This window comes from Onychomys torridus, chromosome 9 (assembly GCF_903995425.1).
Source record: "Onychomys torridus chromosome 9, mOncTor1.1, whole genome shotgun sequence".
NCBI classification, from domain to species: Eukaryota; Metazoa; Chordata; class Mammalia; order Rodentia; family Cricetidae; genus Onychomys; species Onychomys torridus.
In genome coordinates this window covers 1569908-1596737 of record NC_050451.1, presented here as the reverse complement: position 1 = coordinate 1596737, position 26830 = coordinate 1569908, and the positions used below count along the sequence as shown (strand labels likewise).

Here is a 26830-nt window from a genome sequence, read left to right as displayed (position 1 = left end):
GGATGTGTCTTAGTGGACAAAGTACTTGTCATACAAGCATGAGGACCAGAGTCTAGATCCCCAGAATTCACATAAAATCAATCTGTGTATGGGAGAGAACTCAGGTAAAAGCCACAAAGGTGTGGCAACCCAGCTGCAATCCCAGAGCATGGGAGCTAAAGACACAGAATTCCTGGAGCACACAGGCCAGCCAGACTAGTGAATGATGAGCTAAATCAAGAGGCGCTGCTTCCATTAAAGATGGAGATCCATCAAGGGAGAAGCTTGTTGTTATCCTTGTACCTCCACACACATGCACAAACACCCTCACACATGTGAACATGTGTGTGTGTGTATATGCACATATGACACATATATGCAAAAAATAAAAATGTAAAAAGAAAAAAATAATGTGAAGCTGATAAACCACTTCAAATTTCCAAACCCCCTAAGTTCATGATTTAACATTTTGCCTAAAGGAGATACAGTACAAAAATAGTGTTGTTCTCAACTTTATAACTTCCAAAGTTGTACTTAAACCTTTACTTCTGACTATTTATGGGGAAAGTTTAAAGTTCTACAATATGTGCACATCAGTCAAAGTGATTATATGTTTCCTAGATATTTCCAAGGGTTGCCTGAAAATCTTCCTAACAACTATTGCCACTTACTACTCAAGAATGAGGAGATGTAGTCTTACTTCCTGGCAAAGGATGAACTGAGATCCTCCTCCTCCCCACTCTCACAGCTGGTGTCATCATCACACAAATTAGGGCAAAAGAAAAATGTTTATTGACTCAGTTTGCATTATCCGATTTATTCTATTTTTCTCAACCATAAAAAAAGAAAAGAAAAGAAAAGAAAAAAAACCTTGTACCTACGTTACGTGACCATGGGCAAGCTCGTCACAAACCAAAACATTCCTTAGTTCTTTTAAAAAAAATCTTGGAAGTAGGCCACCAGGTTACAGTCAAAAGGAACAAAAACAGCACATGTGACAGAGCACCCAGTACTCAGTACTCAGTGCACGCATGTTCAGCAGATGTCAGCTTGCTTTTATTCACTGTTGAGAATTCAAATGAAATCATTCTTTCATGGATCAGATCTAAAATGTTCCCAAAGGTCATGTGCTAAATAAAGGCCTGGGCTCTAGCTGGTTGCATCTAGGAAAAGGCTGGAAACTTAATGGAAGTGGAGCCTGGTGGCAGAGAGTAGGACCCTGGGGGCAAGTGCTGGAAGGGGCTACTAGTCGCTGGCCCCTTCCTCACTCACTGCGTTTCTGAGCTGTGGTGAGATGGAGTAGCTCTGTCTGCACACTCTCCGGCTGCCATGATGTTCAGCTGCACTTCAAGACTCAAGCAAGGGAACCAGCCAACCACAGAACTAATCCTATGGAACTCTGGTCCAGTGTCAATCTTTTCCCCCTTAACTTGATTTTTTTGAGGAAGTTTGTCCCAGAGACAGAAACTGACGCAATCTTTTGAGTCCATAGAACATACTCTAGCTCCTGCCGTGGTAAGAAGGTGTCACCTGCCATGCACAGCCACCCTCCTGCTTCAAGGGTGCTTAGCTGTCTCTGCCCAGGTCTCTCCAATCATCTTTATTAATTACCTGGTGCTTCAAAATGGAACTCCACAGAACAAGCCCTTGTCCATACATACCTCAATAGAAATGAATTGGCAATGCAATCAACTAAATAACCATTAGACAGAGAGCTCTAGACAAAAGTTTTTTAAGTCTCTGGTAAAGTATCAATGATTTAATGTAACTTTAATTTGTCTGTGAAATGAAAGCCAGTGTATTACACTGGTTTCTGGTCAATCATAATAGGACAGGAATACACTGGGAAGAAATTTTCTTCTTCTCTAAGAGGAAAGACTAACAAATTCATTTATAGAGCTCCAGAAGCATGGACAAGTGAAGGGTCTAGACTCTAGGGATTCATTGATAATTTCATCACCCTCTACAGAAACAAGTGAGTGTCAACTGTCTTTTTTTTTTTTTTTTTTTTTTTTTTTTTTTTGAGAAAGGGTTTCTCTGTGTAGCCCTGGCCATCCTGGAACTAGCTGTGTAGGCCAGGCTGGTCTTGAACTCACAGAGATTCGCCTGCCTCTGTCTCTTGAGTACTGGGATTAAAGGCATATATCACCACCACCTGGTGAGTATCAACTGTTCAGTTAATCTCATAGGCAAAGATTTTTCTGACTATAGGCAATAATAAGTAGACCCCAACCTTAACTAACCAAATGCTCCATATTTTAACTCTAAGTTCATTAACTCATTCATTAAATGTTTATTGAGCAAATATATCTGCTATGTGCTAAAGATACAGCAATGGGTAAATAATAAAGCCTTACATCCTGCAATCTATATTCTGAAAATCTCAATGAAAATCTTTAGAAGGTATATTTTTTAGATGGTAATCAGTTCTATTTAGAAAAATAAAATTGTACAGGCAAACCAGAGTATTGGAATACACAATCTATTTTATGTGGGAGAGGCCAAGGTCTATGTCCTCATTTTGAGCAGAGACTCTCAAGAAGCAAAGGCATGAGATATATATATATAATGCACTTTGTATATTATATCTATATATAAAGGATATTTACAGCTGTTCTATCTGGTACAACACAATGAGATTCACATATGTAATTTTACACTTCCTAATAAATAGCCTAAATAGACAGTAAGACACAAATAACAATTAATTTTAGCAATATATTTTGTATAACTGATATACCCAAAACATTTCATATAAATAATATAGAAATTACTGTTGAGTGCTGTCAACATTCTACCTTTCATTATAGCTACTACTCATGACAGACCTTTAAAATATCATATGGTTGTCATTCATAACACATTTCAACCAAAAAGACTAACAAGTGATAGCTACCACAATGGGTCTAGAACCAGTGCCCTATAGAGGTTGAAGTCCCATCAAATTTCAGGACTATGAGAGAGCACATGTCTCTGCAGAAGAATACACAGCCCTTAGTTACTGATATGAGATGAGCATAGGAGGATAGAAGGTTAGGAGCCAAATTATGTAGGGTTCTATGACCTTTGTAAGAACTGCTACCCGTTAGCATCAGTGAAAGCTGAAGCCACTTGGATGGGGCAGTGTCATGGACTTGTGATCTGTGAAGCTGTGCTGGGCTCCATTCTTGACTTAATGATCTTCTATTACAATCCTAACATTCTCAATTTGGGAGCAAAAGGCTCCATGTTTTCATTTATACTGAGACCTATAAATTATATAACTGATTGAAATGGGAAAGTTCTGATTAGAGAGTATCTTAAATTCTTTCGGGATCTAAAAGGAAAATTCTAGTTTCCACATTAAGAACAGAGTGTAGGAACCAAAAGTGTAAACATAAGGTAACATCTAAGGCACTGATGACAAGATCCAGGTGAGGGATGGTGACAAATGACACCAAAGGAGGAGCCAGTTACTCCCGTGGGCCTGTACCAGCAGTATCACAGGACCACTGTCTATAGTGACCTCCTGGCCAGCCAGCTTCCTGCTGATGACTGTTCATATAATAGCTACCCATGATTCCTAAAGTCCTGTATATTTCTATAATTTTGATTTTCACAGGAATGCAGGGTTATGAATCTTTTTCTTGCTGACCTTTTAAAAATAACAAGAACAGTAAGGAAATTTGCAGGGTATCAAAACCTATAAAACAGACAATGGGAATTCCCCAAAGTAAAAATGTGGTGATGTCACAAAATCAAGATCCCGAGTAGGGAGTGAAATGGATCACTTAAAGGAGGAAGAAAAGAGGGGCCCTAATGAGGCTGAGTATCTTATTGGATTATTGTGGTAGAGCTCCTTGTACATTCTCTCCACTGATTCCAACTAAGTAAAAATGGAACATTTACAACAAGAAGTGACCACACCACCCACAGAATAGTCTACATGGATTTAGCCATTGCTACGGTCTGGGTGTGACACCCAACATACATACGCTAAAACATAATCACCAGTATGATTGTATTACTAGGTGGAGCCTTTAGGGAATGACTGCCATGAAAGCCATGACCTTCTGTATAGGGTAACAACCTTAGGAAAAGGCAAAATGAACTGGCTCAGCTTTTGGAGCCTTCCATCATCATCATGAAGAAGCACTTATCCCCATAGGAAGGGGTAGTGATAAGGTGCCATCTTGGAAGCAAAAAGACGACCTTTCCCAGACTCCAAACCACAGACACTTGGATCCAGGGCTTTCTAGCCTCCAGAACTGTGAGAAAAGAAACCAAATGTCTACTCTTTATAAAACACTCAGTCTCAGACAGTTTGTTATAGCAGGAGGAATGGATAAAGACAACAAGATGTGATCAACCAAAGTTTTTCTTAAGACACAATCTTTACATATACTGGTCAACTTTCCTAATGAAACATTAAAATCACCACTTAGGGATTTTTAGTTTTCATCCAGTTGTCTTTCTACTGCTAAAGACTGAATTCAGGGCCCAGCACATGCTCTTCCCCCTGAGCTGAAACCCCAGCTCTTACCTCCACAGGCTTGAGTTTTAGATTTGTATATAAATTGGTATAATTCCTCATTGATTAAAATTGAAAAAAAAAACTCTTGGATAATCCAATAGAAAATACACAGGTCATGCTAAAAATGATACAATGCAACTATTAGTAAATTAAATGCCAGTAAGTAAAAAATTGATACACCCTAATCTAAAATTTAGAAAGATACTTTATCTTTCACAGTGCCAAATCTCTCTGAAACGTCAACCATGTGTGATAAGAACTCCCGTCTTGAAGGGGTTATAGCAGTGACTCACTTTTTTCTGCAGAACATTGATTTTCCTTTCCTTTACTTCTAACATATCTTTCATGTCACGGATCTCTCCCGCTAGGGTCCCTTTCTCTTCTGTGAGGTCTTGCAGCTGTTTTGTCTTCTTATTGAGAAAAGATTCTTTCTCTTCCAGCCGTAATCTCAGAGCATCGACCTGAAATGTGGACACAGAAGAAAGGTTTTGGTTTTACAAAGAACTTGTCAACAATCAGTGCTGGGGGTATGGGTGGTAGCAGGGAGCACCTGAGCACAATGCAATTAATCCTCTGTTCAAAGGCACCAAGAAGTGGCTCAATGGTTATGAGCACTGGATGGCTGTTCTTTCAGATGACCAAGGTTCAATTCTGGTACCCATACCAAGGTTCAATTCTGGTATCCACACAGTGCTTAACAACCATCTCTAACTCCAAAGGATCCAGCACTCCACTCTGACAACTGTAGACACACATGGTGCACAGACATACATGAAGGCAAAACATCCATACACATAAAAAAAAAATCTGTTTTTAAGTCACCTCAGTGCATTTTAACAACCTAGAATCTACCATGATGTCCTGTTGTGCAAACAGCTGAACAGTAATACTTTAAAAATAATTATATACAGTTTATAGTAGCATGTCCCCATATTTGTTTGCCTACCTATGGGAAACAACATGTTTGCTTAGGGTAGTCAACAAGGCACACTGATTCTTCCACATGAGATCCCTGGGAGGGAAAACATTGTTCGTGCTTTTCAGGATCCTCCAAGAACACAGAGAACACTGACAGCATCTGGCTAAACAAGATAGACATGTAGAGAAACTGCTAAATTAGAAAAATGCATGGGGCCATGAGGAAGCTATGCTGCCAGGGCCAGGAAAGATATGGGAACAAAGCAGCCATCCTCAAGTTGGAAGATTATTGCTTTCCAGATACTTTGTAAATACAGCAAAGAGCACCAAAGAATTCCTATTTCTACCTGAGATCAAACATTAGAAAATCAAAATTCCCATTTTTCAAATGTTGCTAGTTAAAGAAAAAAGTAAGCATTATGCATTTTTATTTGTATGTGTTTATGTGTAGCATATGTGTTCATGTCATTTTGTACACATGTGTGTAAGGATGCATGTGCACATGTTGTGTTCAAGCACTTGGAGTCCACAAGATGATGAGAAGTGACTTCTTTAACTCTTCTCCACCATGGGTTATTATTATTATTTCCAGACATGGTATCTTACTAAAACCATGGCTCACCAATTCAGCTATTTCAGTTCTATTAACTGGCCAACAAGCCCCAGGGATAACTCTGTCTTTGTTTCCCCAGGACTGGAATTACAGATGCATTCTGTCACATCTGGCTTTTCCCTGGCAGCCGGGGTTTCAAACTCAGGTCCTCATGCTTGCATGGCAAGCATCTTACTGACTGAGCCATCTCCCCACTCCAAACCTTATGTGTATTTTAACATCCTGGATGCAATGCACAAAGAATCAGATCAGATTATAGAAGAAAATCACTGAAGCATCAAACATATGAGAATACAAAAAATATGAAAATCATTTAAAATTAATTTTGTCTTTTCAAAATCTCCTTACTGGTTCACATCACATTCTCAATCATGTTTACAAATGCATACTATGCCAGTTTCTAAGAGCAACTGTGACATATTATATGATGGCTTATTGTCCCTAATTACTATTAGTAACTACCTACAAGTTTTACAAGAAAAGTCTTTGCTGAACAATGATATCTAATACATTACTCCCAAGGCATTTGTTTTCTCAATTGGATGTTTAAAAAAAAAGGACTAGAGATCTTTGCTAAGATTACTGTACTACCATTTCAACAGACATCAATGATGGCATCAGAATGTTTCTCTCTGTTTTAGATACTGTTCTATTCCTGTGAGGAGACACTATGACCAAGGCACCTCTTAAAAAAGGAATCATTTAATTAGGGATTTGTTTATAGTCTCAGAGAGTTAGTCCATTATAGTAATGGTGGGAAGCAGCCAGGCATGGAGCTGGAGCAATAGCTGAGAGCTTTACATCCCAAGTCACGGGTATGAGAGAGAGAGAGAGAGAGAGAGAGAGAGAGAGAGAGAGAGAGAGAGAGAGAGAGAGAGAGAACGAGAACCTGTTGTGAGCTTTAGAAACATCAAAAGCCCATGCCAAGTTACACACCTCTTCCAACAAAGACACACCTGCCCCAACAAGGATACACCTCCTAATCGTTCCTAATAGTTCATCAACTGGGAACCAAGCATTCAAATATATAAGCCTATGGGGATCACTCTCTTTCAAACAACCACACTGAAACTCCATAATACTTAGATTAGTCAATTCCCCAATGAAATAATATTAAAAGGTAGTGCAGAGGAAGTCTTGAGTGAATGTGTAAAGAGCAGAAGTCCTGAGTGAATATGTATTGCTTGACATGGGCATGGCCATTTCATTCCATATTTCCTGAAGAAAGGACAGTAAGTTTGGCTACTCGGGAAGAAATGGGAGAAGTATGAAGAAATGGTTGGCATGCCAGTTATTCCCCTTTTCACTTTTGGTTTGGAAAGTCTTGTAAATGATTCCACAGGAAGGAAACTTTTTCTCTACATATTTATTAAGAGAATAGATACATAATGTGGATAATTATCAAAACTCATCAAACTGCACAGTTTTATAATTTTTATGTAATATAGTAAAAATGTTAAAATAACCAGAAAAAAAGGGTGAAAATTGATGGTCTTGGGGAACAGGATGGGCAACAAGAAGTGGAAGACTATTGTGTGCCTACCAATTTGTGTTGAGAATTTTGCCCCTGTGTACAGTATGGACTTAAAAATTAAAAGAAGTGCAGGCTACAAGAATATCATAATAATGCAAAATAAAAAGACTCATGAGCATTATGAGGACACAGTTACAAAGCAACTTGGAACATTGAAAGGACATATGTTGGGCCCAAGTCTGTGAAGATCAGGACAAGTCACTCCTTCCCTTTCCCAACCTCTAGCCACAGCTGATAAACAGACTCTCAATGCCTGACATCTTGTGGTAAGAAAGGCAGGCCTTCGCCTTGGGTAGACTATGTCAGGAGTGGATAATGTTAAAGACAAGGATATAACTGAACTAGACTCTTCTTTGTTTAACCCTTTCTAAAAATGCAGTATGTGAATCAAAGTTGTATTCTAAAATGTCAAAGGATTTTTACCATTTCTGCCTCAAAAAAGAGGATGGAGCTTGGAATTCCCATGGAGAAGTGATGCCACAAGCTTAGAGACCAGAGACTGGGAATTGCAAGTTCTTCCACATATGATGGCTGTTGCCTCTTCCTACACATTGGCCATGGGTATACAGGTGCTGGCAGGAAAGATGGAGGAGAGATTCTGATCCTCAGACCTTCCTCAGTGAAAACCCTTGTCTTCTACCTAAGCATCTCAGATTATGAAGTAGCTCATCAATATTTAAAGTCAGCTTCATCTGCCAACCAGAACACTGCCATTACTTTGGGTTTTCTTATCGGGTAACAAAATAGGATTTTTCACTTCATGTTCAAAGCAAAGTCATTTGGTCAGCTCCTTGAAAAACAGTAGGACATAGTGTTCCATATTATAGTTGTGGTTTAAAACAGTTTTTTATCAACCATAGGTGTTTTCACATGGACTCACTCAGTGAGATTCAGAGAAGAAATGGTTGACTGTGGTTAGCTTAGGCCTGCATCTTAGCTATCAAAGCAAGGTGCTCTATACATGGACCAGACGGAAATGTCCACCATCAAAACAGTGATAGAAGCAAATCCCAATATGCAAGACTGAGACAGAAGTAGCGAGCAAGCATTTGGAAGAAGCAGCTTCACAATCATGAGTAATCCGCACAGCACTTATGGCACTTTCTTACCATTTGTGATCTGGCAATGCCCCGATGAACTATCCTGAGCCCAGAAGAGATTAAAAGCAAGCCCCTCTATGAGACTATTTTTTCCTGGACTAAAACAGAGAGCAAGGATGGCTGTGATCAACATACTACTCACTATACCCAAACTCAATGTGGCAGGGAGATGCCTGTGCCAGCTGAGATCTTCTGTTTGGGAGTTTATTTTCCATGAGCCATAAGGCATGAACTTAACTTCAAAGGAATTTGGATCATGCCCTTCAATCACCTTCACTCTATCTTAAAAGCTTTGTACAGTCTCCTAGAATCAAGGGGGAAAAAAAAAACCCTGAGGCTCCTTTTTTTTTTTTTTTTTTAATAAAAAAACTGACCTGAACTGTATCCAATTCTCAACCAACATTAGCTCAGCTTGCAGTAAGCAAGTATGACATCATTTCTAAAGTCAAACTTGAACTTCCAGATGGTGCAAAACCACAAGCAGGCATGCAGGCCTTCTGATGCACACAAGTTTAAAGATAGTGAAGAGCAGGCGAGAAAGAGCATAGTTTATGAAAAACTAGACTGTATAGTTCTAAAATAGGTACCAATGAGTGGATTAAAGTGGCCCTCACTAGCATGCTGATATCTGCTAACAGTGTGATCATAAAAAAAGAAAGGAAGATGTTAGGAAAGGCTTCCTGTCTAAGTCATGGGCCAGCATCAGGTAGAAAGATAAAAGTTGAGCTGCTTGGGAATGTGGAATACCTTTCTTTGCCCCTTCACTCAACACCAAATAATTTTAAGAGCCTTTGACACTCTCTCTTAAACTTTGGCAGTTGACTCAATAATAATACTTGGCAAAGCAAAGAGTGCTATCATTTCCCCCCCCGGGGGGGTGAGAATTGTATGATATAATCAATGCACAAAGACCCATATGGTTGATCCTATTTTTCCCATATCAGTTAACCACATGAGACCTAGTCACCTAGTGTTTAAACTAGTAACAGCTTTCCATTTTAGGAGAATTGATCATCTCCTTTTGATTCAGTTGTATGTGTCTGCATGTTCATGTATATATGTCCAAGTCCATGTGTATGTGTCCATAAAAACACATGAAAAATTAACTTTGTATCTGGCAGCATAAAACAAAACATTTGTTATCACTTAGGTTCCAGGTAATAACTTGAAAGGAAAGGACTGTGGCAATGAAATTGCCAAAATTGCCAAAATCAGAGTTAAGTATTATTAATCTTCATGTCAGCACCCAGGAATTATAACCAGTTACAATAGTGAGGTGTGCTTCTAAAAGTTCTAAAAAGTTCCCGGCCTCCCTGCCATATTTGATGTGGCCTTCGGAAACACTTTCCAGACTGTGACACAACACGAACTGCCACTTGATGTGCCAGAAATCATTTGTAAAATCAAGAGGTTTTTGTCAATCTTATAATGACAGCAATACTTGAGAGGAAAACACTTGATGGAAAAGGAACCATTTGAAAACTGTCACAGACTAAATGCTGCTTACGACTTACTTGACTATTCTTCGGGGATAAAACAAACACACTTTCATAAAAGAGCAACTTTGAAGAGAATGAAGCTAGAACACTCACAACGGCTACCAAGATAGTTTATTCCACATCCAAAGTCTTGTTTGTTTGTTTTGCCTAACAGCAGACTTGAGTTAAGGGTCTATTTGAATTTGATTCAACTCACAATCATTCAAATGAGAAGACAGCTTCGAAGTTAGAAGGATGCATAACATACACAGCTTCCAAAGACACAAACAACAAAATAACCCCAAACCCCAAACTTGCTGTGGTGGTAACCACACAGTCTCATTCACATCCAACTCCTTTCCTTCCTGAATGGTGAACAAGACTGGTATTTCTAGCCCCGTTGCAGAAAGATGCAGTCTGGGATTTTAGTCATGAGATTTAAGCCCAAATGTAGCATACCTTTTCCTGTTGGTGATGTACCAATATTTGCCATTCCTTAGAAAATCCTGGAGGCTACGTTTAGTAGATGGTGGAGCTATAAGATGCCAGAACCTCTGAAAGTATAGCTATAGAAGGGACTGTGAGAGGTAGGGACTCCTCCAACCCCCAGTCACAGCAGGGCTAGAATAAAGACCATGAGGCCTTAAGCCACTCAACGATGGTTACCATAACTTCTGGATTTGATGAGATGTAGGCATCTTAAACTAGATGTTTTTCACCTTACTGTGAACCTAGGAGAAATGAAAAGTCCTGGTCCTCTTGTAGTAGGACAGGCCCATAGGGTTGAGGAAATTGTCTCAGACCAGTTGCTAAAACATGCACATAATGTACTCCTTATGAGCCAATCTGGAGTCTGCCTCAGGGCCTAGCAACTGGTGATTTCAGAGTTCCTGGTTATTGTCAGAGTTCCTGATCATGTGGAGTCTGCCCCAGGGCCTAGCAAATGGCACTGTCAGAGTTCCTGATTGCAGTCTTACTTTCTGATTATTCCTAGCCAATGAGGGACAACCACACTATGCCACCAGATTTCAACACAGATCGGGTTCTAGAAGGAGGGTATATAAGGCCTTCCCCATTATTAAATAAAGGAACTCGTTATATGCCTTCAACTGACTCCCAGTCTCTGTGCCATTGATGCCACATCTTCTCACCCCTTCCCCCAAGGGAGCCATTAGGATCCAGCAACATTCTCTTTTACACATAGAATCTCAAATTCTACTTCAGCTCTCTTTTCACTCCACAGTAAAAAGACAGGGAAAAAAATCAAAAGATCCAAGGACAAAGCTCAAAGGAAGCTGAGTCGGAATCCTTGGGGATGACTATTGGAGTTGATATCATGGACTTGGGAATGAGAAAGAATGAGAGTGGAAATGAAGGGTCTCCTTAAGCTCACGGCATTGAGTTACATAGATAGATGAGCAAGCATTCAAGTAAACAGCTCTTCACAAACATTGTAGATACCTGTCCAACTGACTCATAGCAATGACCACACACTCACCCATGTAGACCTTATGCACAATTGAGGTATGATACACAAAATGAAGACAGTAGCACTACCTCCTTTGTCCAGTTGTTCTGAGGATTAAATAATAACAGAAGTAAGGAACTTAGCACAGTGCTGGCACCCAGAAACACTCAATAAATTTTTTGCTATTGTGATTATATTTTATTACTGTGCTTTCTGCAGCCTCTAACCCACTGATTTATATACTGTAGGAATGCAATAAAAGCTGGATGATCAACAGCCCTCAAGAAGAGTAGAGAACCAACAGGTGAGGTTTTGTGCGCTAACATGGACCACAGTATTATTGTGTATCTCCAACATTGACTTTAAAATATTTCAGCACACAATGTATGTGATATGTGTGTAGGTGCTAGGAGGTGTATGGGTGGGTGGATACATGTGTTTCCCAACTGGGAATAAATACTCTAGGGCAGTTAATTAGTTTATGATAGGCTTTAATTGAAAGTTAACAATCCAGACTTAGCTACAAAAAGCATCTTGATATTCTCTGCAGCTGATGAACATTTGAAAATTGATCTATTAACATAACTGATGTGAGGAGTGATTTTCCTTTATGAGGTGAGTGGTGGGTGTATGGGGTATATAGACTGGATAGAGCAGGCATGTCCACTCCTCCAGAAACAGAATTTAAGCCCATGTTTCTACAGTCAATATGATGATATAAGCCACATCTGGAACTTTAGATTTTCTAAGAGCTACATTATTAAACAGAACAGTTAGATTAGTTTTTAATAGCATATGTCATGTAACTCATTATATCTATATTACTATTCAGCATATAATCAAAATGAAAAAAATGTGAGATATTTCACTTTTCAGATTGTCTTCTAAATCTAGCACTTATTCTGAACTTCCTGTACAATTAGGACCAGCCAGGCCTCAGGAGCTCAACAGTCATGTGTGACCTGTAGTTATCATACTGTAAGGACGGGTCTGTGATTCTAGTAAGGCTCCAAGTTCCAGCCCTTGGAATATAAAACTTCATTTAGGATTTGGGTCTCTTTTGTATTTAAATGTTTCCAGTCATATTTCTGTCCATCAACAAACAAGGATTCTTTAAACCTGCTATGGAAATGTCATCACTCTCACATAGGCTGATGCATGGCTCCAGAAGGACAGAACAGAAACCTCAAGGGATGCTTGGAAAGGCTACAGATTGGGCCTACTACCATGGTGAGACAGGGTTCTCCAGGCTTCCCTTCTGTGACCATCAGAAACTGCTGACCTCTGCAAGAGTGACTACCTGAAAGCGTTGGCTTGGTCATTCCACGGGCACAAATCTCACTGCAGTCTTGTTGAGAGAAGAATTCAAAATCATCACTGTTATTAAAATTTTCATACAAATCTTTAATTATATCAAAAGTTACATTTTGGGAAAAAATATTCCTTGGCAGTTACACTATCGAAAAGTGGCTCTACTGATGAGACCATGTCTATCTCTGACTGAGCGCTTGTAACTCTGACTTCTTCATCACCCCTCTGTTGGTATCCTTTTTATATCCAGTCAACGAACAGGAAGATTTTTGGGGTCATTATTCTAGGTGTTATAAATATGGCCTTTTAACAGGGCACTCATGTCTGTGGCTTACTGAACTACATAGCTATGAGAATACAGGTGAGGGCAGAGCATCTAAGTATTATGTCTTTATTATTAAAAGAATAAACTTCATGATAAGTGGAGAGAAATACATATATGAAATCTAAGAAGTCAAATAAAGTCAAAAATTCAAATTGTAAATATCAGAAACTCATAACGTATGTTTTCTTTTTAGAAATTATTTTTTAATTTTGTGCATAAAAAAAAACAAATCACAATCACAATGAAACCCACATCAGATTATGTTTTCTTAAACAGTGAAGCACAGTTGGAAATTTCCTTCAAGACATATTTTAATACAAGTTTAAGCACAAGGCTAAGGAGAAAGATGAGGGCTCAGAACATAGTAAGACACACCAACTGGCGGGGGGGGGGGGGAGGACTCTTCAAAGCAAAGCCATGGAAATAAGGCACACCCAAGTATGGGTTTTAGCTCCTCAAGGAAGAGCTGCCAGGTGATGGTTAGAAAAGGCATTCCTCACAAAAAGAAAATGGCATTGCAGAAATGTTTGATTTGAGGTCTGTAGCAGGAATTGTTTGAAGAAGGGGTAGAATACTCCTCTGACCAAAAACAACATATTAGGAAAGCCTAACAGAGTTTGTTCACTGGCCAAGATTGGGATAACATGAAGTACTTTTTCTTAAAATATTTCCTTAGACTGTTGTATAGAAAACAGACTACAGAAGCTTAAATGGAGCCCAAGGACAAGTAAGCAGTGTCCCTGGCCACATGGGAGACTGCTGGTGTGAGGAGAGAAGTGTTAGGGAAGGAGAAAGTAGCTGTGTACGCAGTCCATCCAGGGACATGCTCAGGAGGCAGATGGCAGGACTGAAGGTCTATGCATGTGGAGAGGGAGAAAGGGAAGAGATTAAAGACTATTCCTTAGATACTGGATGGAAGAAAAGAGAAGACATTTAAATGACTGCTTGGTCAGGAACAGTCTGCAGAGAATGTGGAAAAGCTATCAAAATGTTAAGATTGGACACCTACAATATGTGATGGCTGGAATTACCCAAAGGATGAAGGGCTATGTGACCTACAACTCCTGACTTGAAGAACTTGGCCTGAGGCAAACCTGTGTGTAGAGGAGAAGCAGGAGAATTATGGGAATGCTTCTCTAGAAAACTGATTAGGGTAACTTGTGCATGTTTTTACAAACCCTCCCCCATTTAAATGCAGCCACTGAGACCAAGTTCAGCACATGAATAGGGATAGTGCTCCAGCTAGAAACCAACAGAAGCCTCTTTCTTCCAAAAAGCTTCCAGCCTTTTGTTTTAATGCCTCTCCCAGTCACGGGGAACAAGATATTAGGTCAGTTCAGTGAGGCCTTTCAGGCCAGCCAGGTAACATCAGTGAGGTATGTCTTCCACCTGGCCATTGCAGTCAGCACCGATGCTGCATGAAAAGAAAGGGACATATAAGCCCACCCATGTGTAGCTTTTAGCTAGCATCGGAAGGTAATACAGGAAATAAGATAAGGGGGAAAATCCTGCACTGTGTTTAAAAATATGTAAGCAACGAGAAGAGAACCAATGGCTATATTAGAGAGTGCTTTCTAATTCACACCCTTCCTCTCATAATCCAGTCTCTTAGATAGTATTTCAAGAAGCTAGAATTTGGGGATATTTAGTAGTAAACAACCACAAGCTATGCTTATAAAAGTTAAACTCACCAGCTTATTAATAACACAAGTTATGCTTTCATATTATAAAGATAAGATTTGTCTTTTTACCTGTCAAAAATTATACCCAAGTCCCTCACATCACCTCCTGTCCTGAAGACAGCAATGCGGCAGTAAGAGTGCTTTGTAGCACCAATGTAGGATTCCTATCATCTGTGGGTAAGTAGGCCAGCCAACTATTCATAAAGACTGTTTTCTTACTTAGGTTTTTGGCTACTTCTTACACTAAAATTAAATGGTTTTAAGCAACTAGTCCAAAGTTCAAAATTTAATGTTCAGTTCAGTCCCAGAAAATTTCTGAAAACACATGGGAATTGTAAGTCATGTGTTAATACTTAAAATTCTGTTAATAAAACTTCCAACACTAACCTTACCTCATTGAACTTACCTCACTGGGTTTTATGCTCACTATAAAACCAGAGCTGTCATAGTTTTGAATTACTATGAAGGAAGTAAGCCATTCCAAAATCAATGTTATTTTGCAACATGATGATAGTTATAAATTCAAATACTTAAAACCAATTTGCAAGACTGTCAATCTTAGTGTCTCCTAACATTTCAAAGCCCATCTTCTAAGCCCTTATCCTTACTAAGAACTAAGTGGAAGAAAATGTAGGTATCATTCATATTCATTTCCCTTCAAAGAAGCACACTCAATCTAAACACAAAATTACTTTACTATAAGTTTTTGAAGTATTGGTTCTATTTAGATATGCCATAAAAATTTTAAACTATTAGTGTGCTCAAAACCCTGTGTTCAATTTCCAGCACTGAAAAAAGTATTGAAACTATGACTGAGGCCCAAAGAATTTAAATCACTGATTATTCAGGACTGAAATTAAATCATAATCCTGTGACCACTCAGATCAGAGTTTTTAAAAGTAAATCCAGACAAGTCATATACTAATGTATACTTAAAATGTTCATAAATGAGTAACAATTTAGACACTGTCCATGTTTGAGAGCTAAGCCTTAAGATTTGTGACTATGAAATGCCAGGGGAATTGGGAACCACTGTTGAATTTTTCGTAAGATTTTAAAAACAACTATTTTTCATATTGTGGCATCATTTCTATGATTATCTCAAAAGTTAACTGAATCTATTCTGCTTCATGGAAATAATGCTCTCTTGCCAACAACCACTTACAATGATTCAAGTTTTTGTCTCTTAGCTCTTATGATGGTGTAAAAATGCATGTTTGGTTAAAAAAAAAAAATCCATGCATTGAACTTTGACCTTTTCTCAGGATAACAGCCTAAAACTGTTTCATGATCCTGGGCAGCAGCAGCAAGCCACAGTTCCCACTCCAGTGCACTGTTGCCACGCTCTTATATCAGGTAGGTTCAGTGAATTAAACGCATTTTCCACATATAATGTTTGCTTTCTTAGCATATATTAATCACATAAATTAAGGGGTTTTGTTGAGACATTTCCACATAAACATATTATGCTGGCTGATTTTATGTCAACTTGACACAAGCTAGAGTCATCAGAGAGGAGGGAGTCTCAACTGAGAAAATGCCTCCATAAGATCAGGCTGTATAAAGCCTGTGGGGCATTTTTTAAATTAGTGATTGATGGGAGAAGGCCAGGCCCATTATAGGTGGTGATATACCTGGGCTGCTGGTCCTGGGTTTTGTAAGAAAGAAGGCTGAGCAAGGAAGGAGAAGCAAGCCAGGAAACAGCACTCCTCCCTGGCCTCTGCATCAGCTCCTGGCTCCAGATTCCCACCCTGCTTCAGTTTCTGTCCTGACTTCCTCTGATAATGAACAATGATGTGAAAGAATAAGTGAAATAAACTCTTTCCTCCCCAGGTTGCTTTGGCAATAGTAAGCCTATGACACATACCATGCATGCCCTTTCATCATACTGACCTCTCCATCGTCCCTTTGCCCCCATCACCCTTTGTCCTTCCATATCCCAGTAGAACCACTATTATAGTTATTTTCTTTTTTCTATCTTAGATTCCATATATAGAAAAGAATATGTGATATTTGCCCTTTTGAGACTAGCTTACTGCATCTATGATCTCATTTTTCTTCATGGCCAACTATAACTCTTCTGTGTAAATACCCCCCATTTTCTCTAACTGTCCATCTTTGGATGAGCACCTAGGCTGACTTCATAATGTGGCCACTATGGGAAGTAGAGCAACTAACATGGGTGTGCATGTATCTCTACTGTACACTGATGTTCACTGCTTGGGGTGTATCCTTAGAAGTTTTACAGCCAGATCACTTGGAAATTGCACTTTTAATTTTTGACAATAACATTGTCATCTTATGATGAGGTTAATAGGAATGTAGCCGCATCTTAAGCCGGGGGTATCTATACATGTCTTTCTGTTTGTATGTCAGATTGCTTGGGAGTGAAGTGGGAAAAAAAAACACAAAAGAACTTATCAATTTGATAACTCCACCCAAACAGGAAGCAGCAGGACATAGTGGAGAGCATGAAAATGAGCTCATCAGCACTACACTCAGAGAGGAACCTGAGTCAACACAGTGCACCGATCCATAGAACTCCAGTGCAGTTGGGATCAGATTCATACCAAGCATGAATTCATGTCTAGCAAACACTATCCTTATCCATATTCAATTAATATCATTGTTTTAAACGTTAATTTTGACCTTGAATTTTCATCTAATATATAATTTTTATTCAGTTCCATAGAGCTATAAGAGCTAACACAGACTTAGTGGTTATGTTTGTCTCTGGTCCTATGTTATCACAACAATCATTGTTACACAGTATAATTCTTGGCTAACTACAGGATTCTTTTTCTTTAAAACAAATATCTTCCCAAGTATAAGAACTACTTCCCAAAAATATGATACATTTGTTTTTAAAAAATATTCCATGGTATGTAGTTGAGGGAAAATGGGTTCATGTTCCATGATCAAGACAACCTTTCGAATGCAGTAAGCTTAAAGAATTAAAAGTATTGGTGAAATTATTAAGGCCACTCCACGTAGTTAAAAGGGAAGTTTATTTTGTGGGGTAACTTACAAATGAAGGTTGTAGGGTCTGGCAAAGGTATGGCACAGTCCAGTTGTGTTCTCTGGAGAACTCTGCTCGGTCTACCTCCAGCGTCCAGGGGCCAGGCACCAAGAGATCCCTCTCATTTGGATCCTGGGTCTTCATCAGGTTTTTTAGGATAGGACACCTTTTGGAATGATCTTTGTAACATGCCACCTACCCACGCTCTAGACTTCCCTGGATTTTAGTATGTGTTTTTTGCTTGATATTGTTTGCATTGATTGTAGTTCCATCTTATCTAGGTCATTATCCCTCATTACTCCTGGACAATATTTGATAACCATTTCTTTGTATATAGTCTTGTATTAGGTTAGAACCTTCTTATTTAGACAAAAGGGGGAGATGTAGTGGGTAGCCATTCCAGCCTTGGCCTGGAAGTTCCAACCTCCATTGAGGCTTCAGTAATGGTCACGCCCACAAGGCAGGGCTGAGAGAGGATGCTGAAGACCCAGGACCCAGATGAGAGGGATCTCTTGGTACCTGGACCCTGGACGCTGGAGGTAGACCTAGCAAAGTTCTCCAGAGAACACCGCCAGACTGTGCCATGCCTTTGCCAGACCCTACAACCTATCTATCCCTTCATTTGTAAGTTACCCCACAAAATAAACCTCCCTTTTAACTACGTGCAGTGGCCTTAAGAATTTCACCAATATTAGTTACATAAAAGTTTTAAAAAAGCTATAGACATGCTGAAAGAAAATATTGTTTCCTCCTTTTGTGATATAAGAGATCTAACCAAGATAATAGGCGTATACAAGATAAAAGAGAAGACTAATAAGATAAAACATAAAGTTCAAGTATTTTCATGGGAAATTGCACAAAGTTTTTGTAAAAGAAAGTAAAATGAAATGTCCACTCCAGCACATAGATAATTGTTCTCAATGAGAAAAAGAGAAAGGAACTTTGCTTATGTAGACTATTTCTAAAAAGATAGATAAGTACAAATTTATTAAATGCTTAATTCATGCTCCATTATACAAACAAAAAACCCAAGAATTAACACATTATTCAGTTTCTCCTTATTATGAACTGAGGACAACCATCTACCAACTGCTGTGGGAAGCTGAGAGTAAGAAGTACAGAAGGCTCAGAGCTCTCAGGAAATAAGTCAACCATTTTCACTCCCTTCTTGTTCCCTTGGAGAAACATGTTAATGGTGAAGACCAGAGGACATGGTCTGCCTGGGAAGAATTGTTTATGTTGGTATATACAACTGTGATGACACTACTTTAATACAATGCCAGAAGACAGGAGTCAATAATAGCTAGAAGTAAATGCTCTCAAGCTAGACTTCACTGCAAATGTTAACCCTCTTCTTACTCACTACTATTTAGAGAAAGAGATAATCTCTCAAAACTCCAGTTTCTTCATCCATAAAATAAGAGTACAATGTAGACACATAAGGCCTACCTGAAATATGACCTACTAGGTTCTGTATGTAGTATGATGCTTTAGAAAATAAAGTAGAAATAGTCAATGTGTAGCAGTAGCTGTTTACTAGAAAATAGGAAGATAATTTATGATTGTATAGGCTATTATGTGATCATCATTTCGATAAGATTAGTAAATTAAATCATATAGTATTGCATAGCAGATACCATTAAAGGCTAATCATGCTGACAATGATGGCGGCAACATGAGCTGATACTTGTAAAGCAGCTTTAGGGGCTCATAAGCTTCTGAAACAGGTAGTTGTTCTCCATTTTATAAAGCTCGGGGCCATACAGCCTATGAGTATGTGGTACAGCCATTTCTTGCTAAATGAAGCATTCACTCCTGGAGGAAGAAGAGAAGCTCATACAATTTAACAGGCTCCAAAAGTTGCGAGATTTTGCAAGGCCTCTCCCCAAAGTTATATAAGCAGCAACAAGGGCTGGTGGGAAAGGGACTCTCTAGCCTTGTCACCATTCAAGCTGCCTGTAAGCTATGCAGGGAACTCCAGGGATGCAGCTTGCATGCGTTCTTGCCTGTGCTAGGGTAGGCTTTTCAGTGAAACTCCTATAAATAACCCCTATAGGTTCACTGTTGCACCAAGCTACATTTTGTTGGTCTGGCAATTGGCACCTTCTTGGAAGTGATCAGATGTCTGTTCATCTCCCAAGGAAAAGTCACCCACAAAGGTGTCACACTTGAGACTTACCCATGTGTCTACCAATTTCCAAAGAGCCCACCATGATCATCACACACACACACACACACACACACACACACACACACACACACACACACACGGAAGACAACCCAGATGGCAAACACAGAGGAGAAATGTGGTGTGAGGGGGAAAAGTGTAGACATAACTAAAATTACCATGTGCACATTATTCTTTCTGACAGGTAGTTGACAGATGTATACATAAATATATGATAAATATACATATAATAGATTGGTGTTATTTGTAGGTGAAAGCATTAATGGTTTGAAGGTTTCTAAGCTATAAAAATACAATTATAACATATGTGCATTGCTGTGGATATCGCTCTGTATAAATAAAATGCTGTTTGGCCAGTGGCCAGGCAGGAAGTATAGGCGGGACAAGAGAGAAGAGAATTCTGGGAAGTAAAGGCTGAGGCGGAGAGATACTGCAAGCCGCTGCCATGAGAAGCAACATGTAAAGACACCGGTAAGCCACAAGCCACGTGGCAAGGTATAGATTAATAGAAATGGGTTAATTTAAGATAGGAGAAGTAGATAACAAGAAGCCTGCCACGGCCATACAGTTTGTAAGCAATATTAGTTTCTGTGTGTTTACTTGGTTGGGTCTGAACGACTGTGGGACTGGCGTGTGAGACAGATTTGTCCTGACTGTGGGCCAGGCAGGAAAACTCTAACTACAGTGCATATATTATATAATACATATATTTATATATGTATGTTAGTACTTACTATTGTATCCAGATATATAGGTACAAACATATAGACAGATATTTATGTATATACATACATAGACAGACAGACAATAGATAGACTAAAAGATAAGTAGAGTAGAAAATGGTAGCCCCACTCTTCATCCAGTCTAATATGCCCCAAAGTGTTATCAACTAGGGAATCCTCCAAAATGCTACCCACATGTGTGCAACTTTCCTTTGTATACTCTTATATATGATGATGTTTTGACTTTAGTCAAATATTTAATTCTGAAATAATTTTCACATTTACTTTTCAAAATAAACCAGGCCTCAGATGTTCAGAAACATCCTTCAGAAACACAAATAGCCAAAGGAAAGGGTTTTAACTAGGTTCCATTGCAACACATTCCACTGAGGCATGTATAAGACTTAGAAACATGTTTTTTACAACTAAGCCAAGTTGGAGCTTCACACAGGTGATGATTTTTAAAGAAGGGTAGAATTGATTTTCAAATAGGTAGCTATATCTAACCCTATGAAAATTTACCTTGGCCATAGCAAATGATTCCTTCTCTAGTGGGACTTGAAAGCACCCTCCTAGTGACAGGGAACTAGGAAAAGCCTCACAAGTGGAAAATGCAGTCACTATAAAAACGAGGAACTTCCGTGGCATGTAACAAAAGTAAAACCATGATAGTTACACTCCTTGGTCATTTAAAAATACTATTATTGTTATTATTAATAGTATTAGCATTAGTATTAATTTATTGTGGGGTCTGGGGGGGGGGAAGAAAGAGACAGAGAGTTATGGTAACAGGCCCCCAGACCTCAGCACAACTGATGCCATGATGGAAGTGCCCTTGGCCATAAAACTAAACACACAGACAGGACCACCTGCCAAAACTAAAACAAAGACCTAATCCATCCAAGTCCATAGTTCTGGGAAAGTCTCTAAATGTACTAACCATGGTTTTCAGCTCATGTATTTCTGCTTCTAGCTAACTGCTCTTGCTAACAAGGTGTGTCAACCCTGGAAATGGTTTAGGAGCTTGAAAGCTCACTCTGTTGGATCCCAAACACCTTCTATTAAAGACTTTCTATTGGCTTAAACCATGTTCAAGTAGTCTTCTCTGGTGAATATCCCATGACAGTATGTGTACCATGGTATAAGTATGAAGATCAGAGAGAAAATTTGTAGAGTTGCTGCTGTGGAATGTAGTTCTGTAGGCTGTGAATGTGTGTTGCTCTGATTGGTTGATAAAATGCTGATTGGCCAGTAACCATACAGGAAGTATAGGTGGGATAAGAAGAGAATGAGAATTCTGGGAAGAGGAAAGCTGAGTCAGGAGTCACCAGCCAGACACAGAGGAAACAAGATGTGAAGGCAGAACTGAGAAAAGGTAAGCCACGTGGCTAAACATAACTAAGAATTATGGGTTAATTTAACTGTAAGAGCTAGTCAGTAATAAGCCTGAGCTAATGGCCACACAGTTCAAAATTAATATAAGCCTCTGTGTGTTTACTTGGGGGACACAAGTGGGAGAGATTTGTCCTGACTGCTGGCTGGCTGGAACACAGAGAAACTTCTGACTACAAGTTGCTTCTTTCTTTACAACTTTATGTGGGATCCAGGAATACACCTTGGCAGAATACACCTATACCTGTTGAGACACCTCACTCACTCATCTTAAACTATTTTAAAAAGAGAAACCAATGGCCATCCTCTTCTGGGTTTACCATCATTGCTCCTGAAACATTTAGCATGACCACAATGTGAGGACAGTGCATATTTTAGTACAGAAAAATGTGTTACCCTGTATATTCTCATTCTCTCTCTCACACACACACATTACAATATTACAATGTGAAGATTGACAATGCCATAGTCTATTACTCTTGCAGCTGTGGCTTCTATAGCAACAGTCCTCCATTTTATTAGACACAACAAAACTGAGCAGCCCAAAGAGTAAAACTTGGGGGTGGAGAGTTCACAGTCTTTATATCCATAAGATGAGCAGGTAGAGCTCACTTATGTAAGTTCCAACTGTGACAGGCTGTAATTCTATGATTCTATGCTGTTAATGCATGCTCTATGATGAGGGACCATTAAGCCACCAGCAAACTAAAGAACTGTTACTTATAAGTAGCTTCATACCCTACCAGCAAACAGTGGCCTTGGGCATCTAAGGAGCAAAGATTTCCAGTACAATCTAAGGGCAGCCACAGGCAGCACTCTGCATCTCATTTAGACGCTTAGGCAAACTGACATAGAAAAACACTAAATTCATGGCTCTACCTTTAATAATTACCAATTTTATGGAGGGGGTAAATGTGCTGGCAGTATCCTATCCAGCCGAAACACAAGAAATACCCAGAAATGAGAGCTGTATTCTAAAGGAAGTAGTGTCTGAGACAGAGGGGGAAAGTATGTCTAGAAACTACATCTTCTGATGATGGATAAAGCAAATGCACACACTGAGTCCGCTGTCTACTGTGAGTCAAATACAGCAGTGTTACACAGAGACAGGATGAGTAAAGACACCATGGGGGACACCTTTACACTGCCAGACACCTTTACTCCTATCTAGGATGTGGAGTCCACGGCTCTTAAGAGGCAATCACCTTATCCATGATATCTACTATAGGGGTAAGTTACAGCATGGGGGAGGGAACACCTGCCTTTCCTCCAGAAATTCTTCTAACTGGTTATGTCGCTTCTGTGGGAACAGAAAGAACCTGAAGTACCGGCAATCATCTTTACTCCACCCCCAAAACCCTCCCTATGAAGAAGACATTTTACTGAATTAAGTATGTTCGTGAACCAGTTCCCTTAAGCTTAATTTGTAGAGCCTCTTATGGAAATCTTGCAGGGAAACCATGTGTGTTCTTGCCTCTTAGTCACTCTGCTCTGTTTGTCTTCCTGGGCACTGTTTTCTTCCCTCACAAGCTCAGGACAGTTAATGGGCAGCAGCTTCAGAGAGCCTTTCAGAGGGGAAGAAACACATAGCAGAGACACAGAAGAAAAGGCCAAGAGGAGATTGAAGAATAGACTGGAGTATCAGAAGCCATGCCAGCATCTGCAGAAAGTTCAGAGGATGAAGCAGTGGTCCTCTCTAGATACCCAGTGGCAAGCAACGGCAGGCCTATATTGGCTCCTGGGATTTAGAATATGCATCCCTGAATCTTCACACTTCCAAGTACTGTCTGCTACCTGTTCATAGAGTAGACGTTTTTCAATCATTCTCCAATATTAAAAAAAAAAAAAAATGAGCCACTGGAGTGGAGTAAATGGAAGAGCCCTCAAAAGACGTGCCTTGTGTTCTGGAACCTGTGAGTGGAACTTATTTGGAAAAAGGATCGTTCAAGATATCACTAAGTTGAAGATCTCAAGATGGATACATTTTATATTACCCAGGTGTGGCTTAAATTTGGTGGTAAATGCTCATTTTTCAAAGAAAGATAGAGGCTAAGGAGATGGCTCCATTGGTAACAATTACGATGAGCAAGCATGAGGGCCTAAGTTTGTATCTCCAGCACCCGTGTTAAAAAGGCTAACTGGGGCAGCACAAATCTAAAACCACAACAATGGGGTTGGTAGAGACAGGCAGCTCCCTTGAACTCTACAGCCACCCAAGCCAGCCCATCAGTGAGCACTGCATTCAGTGAGAGACCCTGTCTCAAAATACGAGGTAAGGAACAAATAAGGAGTACTTTTGATGTAAACCTTCGGCCTCCACATGCAGCAGCACACGTGTGCATGCAGCAGCATACATGTGCACACACAGACCACAGACACCGCTGAGGAAAAAGCCAAGTGATAAATGACTAAAGAAGAGCCTGGAGTTACACAACACCAGGAATACTCGTCGTCTCCAGAAGCAAAGTGAGAAAAGAAGGACTCTCTTTTAGTCTCGAGAGGGAAAGTACCTTTGCTGACAGTGCATCAGTGATGTATGGAATCCATACAGCACATTTCTACACTTCGAAGACACATAACTTATGGCTATCTGTTCCAGAAGCCCTAGAAACCGATGGCTAGGGAGATAGATGGCCGAAGTGTGAGTGCCTGAGTTCAATCATTAGCAGGCATAGCTGAGCACGGCAGTACTTGCCAGGAATCTCGGTTCCGGGGAGATAGAAAGGGCAGAGCCCTGGAGCTCACTGACAGCATGTTTAGCCAAGTTAGTGAGCTTCAGGTTTAATGACACCCCTACCGCCCCCCCACACACACAAACACACACACACACACACACAGCCTTATAAAAATAAAACACTGTCCCCTTTCATCCAACCATTTACTAAACAATATTTCATTTTTAGGAGATACAGATATGAATGAATGCCATTGTTGCTTCAAGAGGCTCTGATTATAAAGAGAGCACTCTCTTCTTCATAGTATCCAGTTACTATCCTGGACAACATACTGTGGGAATGCTTACTTATCGATTACTACACTCCTTATTCAGTAGGTCTTCAACATATCTGCAGGCTGAGCACACAGTCTAAGTTGTTCCATTTCCTGCCCAGAAAATCACACCTTTACCAAACAACATAAACCTTAACAAATGTTCTTGCATCACCAGAGAGCAAGCATGGAGTGAGGTCCAAGCCCACAGAACAATGGAAGTTCCCAAGATACAACATTTGGAGCAATGGTCCTGGTCCTCAGTCATTTACATGTTATACTTTAACACATTATTACAAACGATAGAAAGGCCACCATACGAGTCATCCTTCTGGAAGATACCAGATTTTGACTGCTAACAATGCCAAGAAAAGTTTACACAAAGGGTAGAACATTATACAAAACTCACTTTTTGCAAATGCCAACTTTTGTCATATTTCTAAGACTATCTATGAACTTGTGAGGGCAAGAAATTTTTGAAATTTCTTGAATTTGAAATCTCAGAAAATCAAAACCATGATGATTACATTTGAGTCCTTTCTATAGGTCCCTTTTCCCCATTGGCTGCTTTCACTGACATTAGTAAGTTGCAATCTATTTAAACTTGTACCAAGGTAAAGTAAAAACTTTAAAAAAAAAAAAAAAAAAAAAAACAGAAAACTTGCCTGCCTGGTTATTTCAGGATTACACATGTTATCCAAATTATTCAGAAGACAGAATTAAAAGGCCAGAGATCTAAAACACTTTGACAATTGTCCTTAACACAGATATTTGGGGTAATCAAAGGAGAAGAGAAAAAAGACTCTTCCCAGTTTTGTCCTTTTGGCAACATTCTCAAGGCAGAGTTATTTTCCAGGCAAAAATGGATGAAATTCTGTTCTCTGTAAACTCTGCAACAATTATGAAAATAAAGTTCCATTTCATGGGCTAGGCTGATGTCCCCTCTTATAATCAGTCATGTTCCCATGAGGTCAGTATTGGCAGACAGGACCTGCTTACTCTCTGAACCTGTGCTGTGGACATGGGGACCTCAGTGTGACCTGCAAATCCCTTTTCCACCCAGGGAGCTAGGAACCACAAAAGCTACTTTAGTCACTGAGGCAGATAAGACTGTCTGCAAGCTGGACAATACCAACACATTATGAATGAGAAAGAGACTGCTCTCCTTCAAAGGAGTCCCACATTCATGTACATGCTTTAGAATAGAATCCCTGTGACAATATTTGAGGGGCCTTATTCCAGTTTCTATTTAAAATGACTACAGTGTAATCATAACAAAATACCACTATTTATTGAATGACTTAAGAATATGGAGCCATTGCTGATTGTGAGATAGACACCATCATTTTCCAATTTTAGGGATGGAAAGTGGACGACTCAACTGAGGCTTCCTATCCACTGGAAGTCAGAAGCAAGGCCCACGGGCCTATCAAAAGAGCACAGAAACTAGAGGTGGGATGTGGAGAACATTAGTTCTTCCAACTCCTAAGCTTCCCTGCCTCTCACATCAGGGCCTGAGAAAGCCATTAGAGAGAGCACCATGCCCCCAGAATGAAGAGCAGGAAGTCATTCATTAGGCATGAAAATGTTCCAGCAAGAG

The 26830-nt window shown here is 39.6% G+C and overlaps 1 protein-coding gene across 1 annotated transcript in view; it reads right to left on the bottom strand.

Annotated features, from left to right (window-relative positions):
* The window catches only part of Erc2 (ELKS/RAB6-interacting/CAST family member 2), a 913086-nt gene that overhangs the window by 510457 nt on the left and 375799 nt on the right, over positions 1-26830 (bottom strand). The window contains exon 8 of the mRNA XM_036199185.1: positions 4786-4953. Within this exon, the coding sequence (XP_036055078.1) occupies positions 4786-4953 (168 nt within the window). The remainder of the gene's footprint in view (positions 1-4785; positions 4954-26830) is intronic.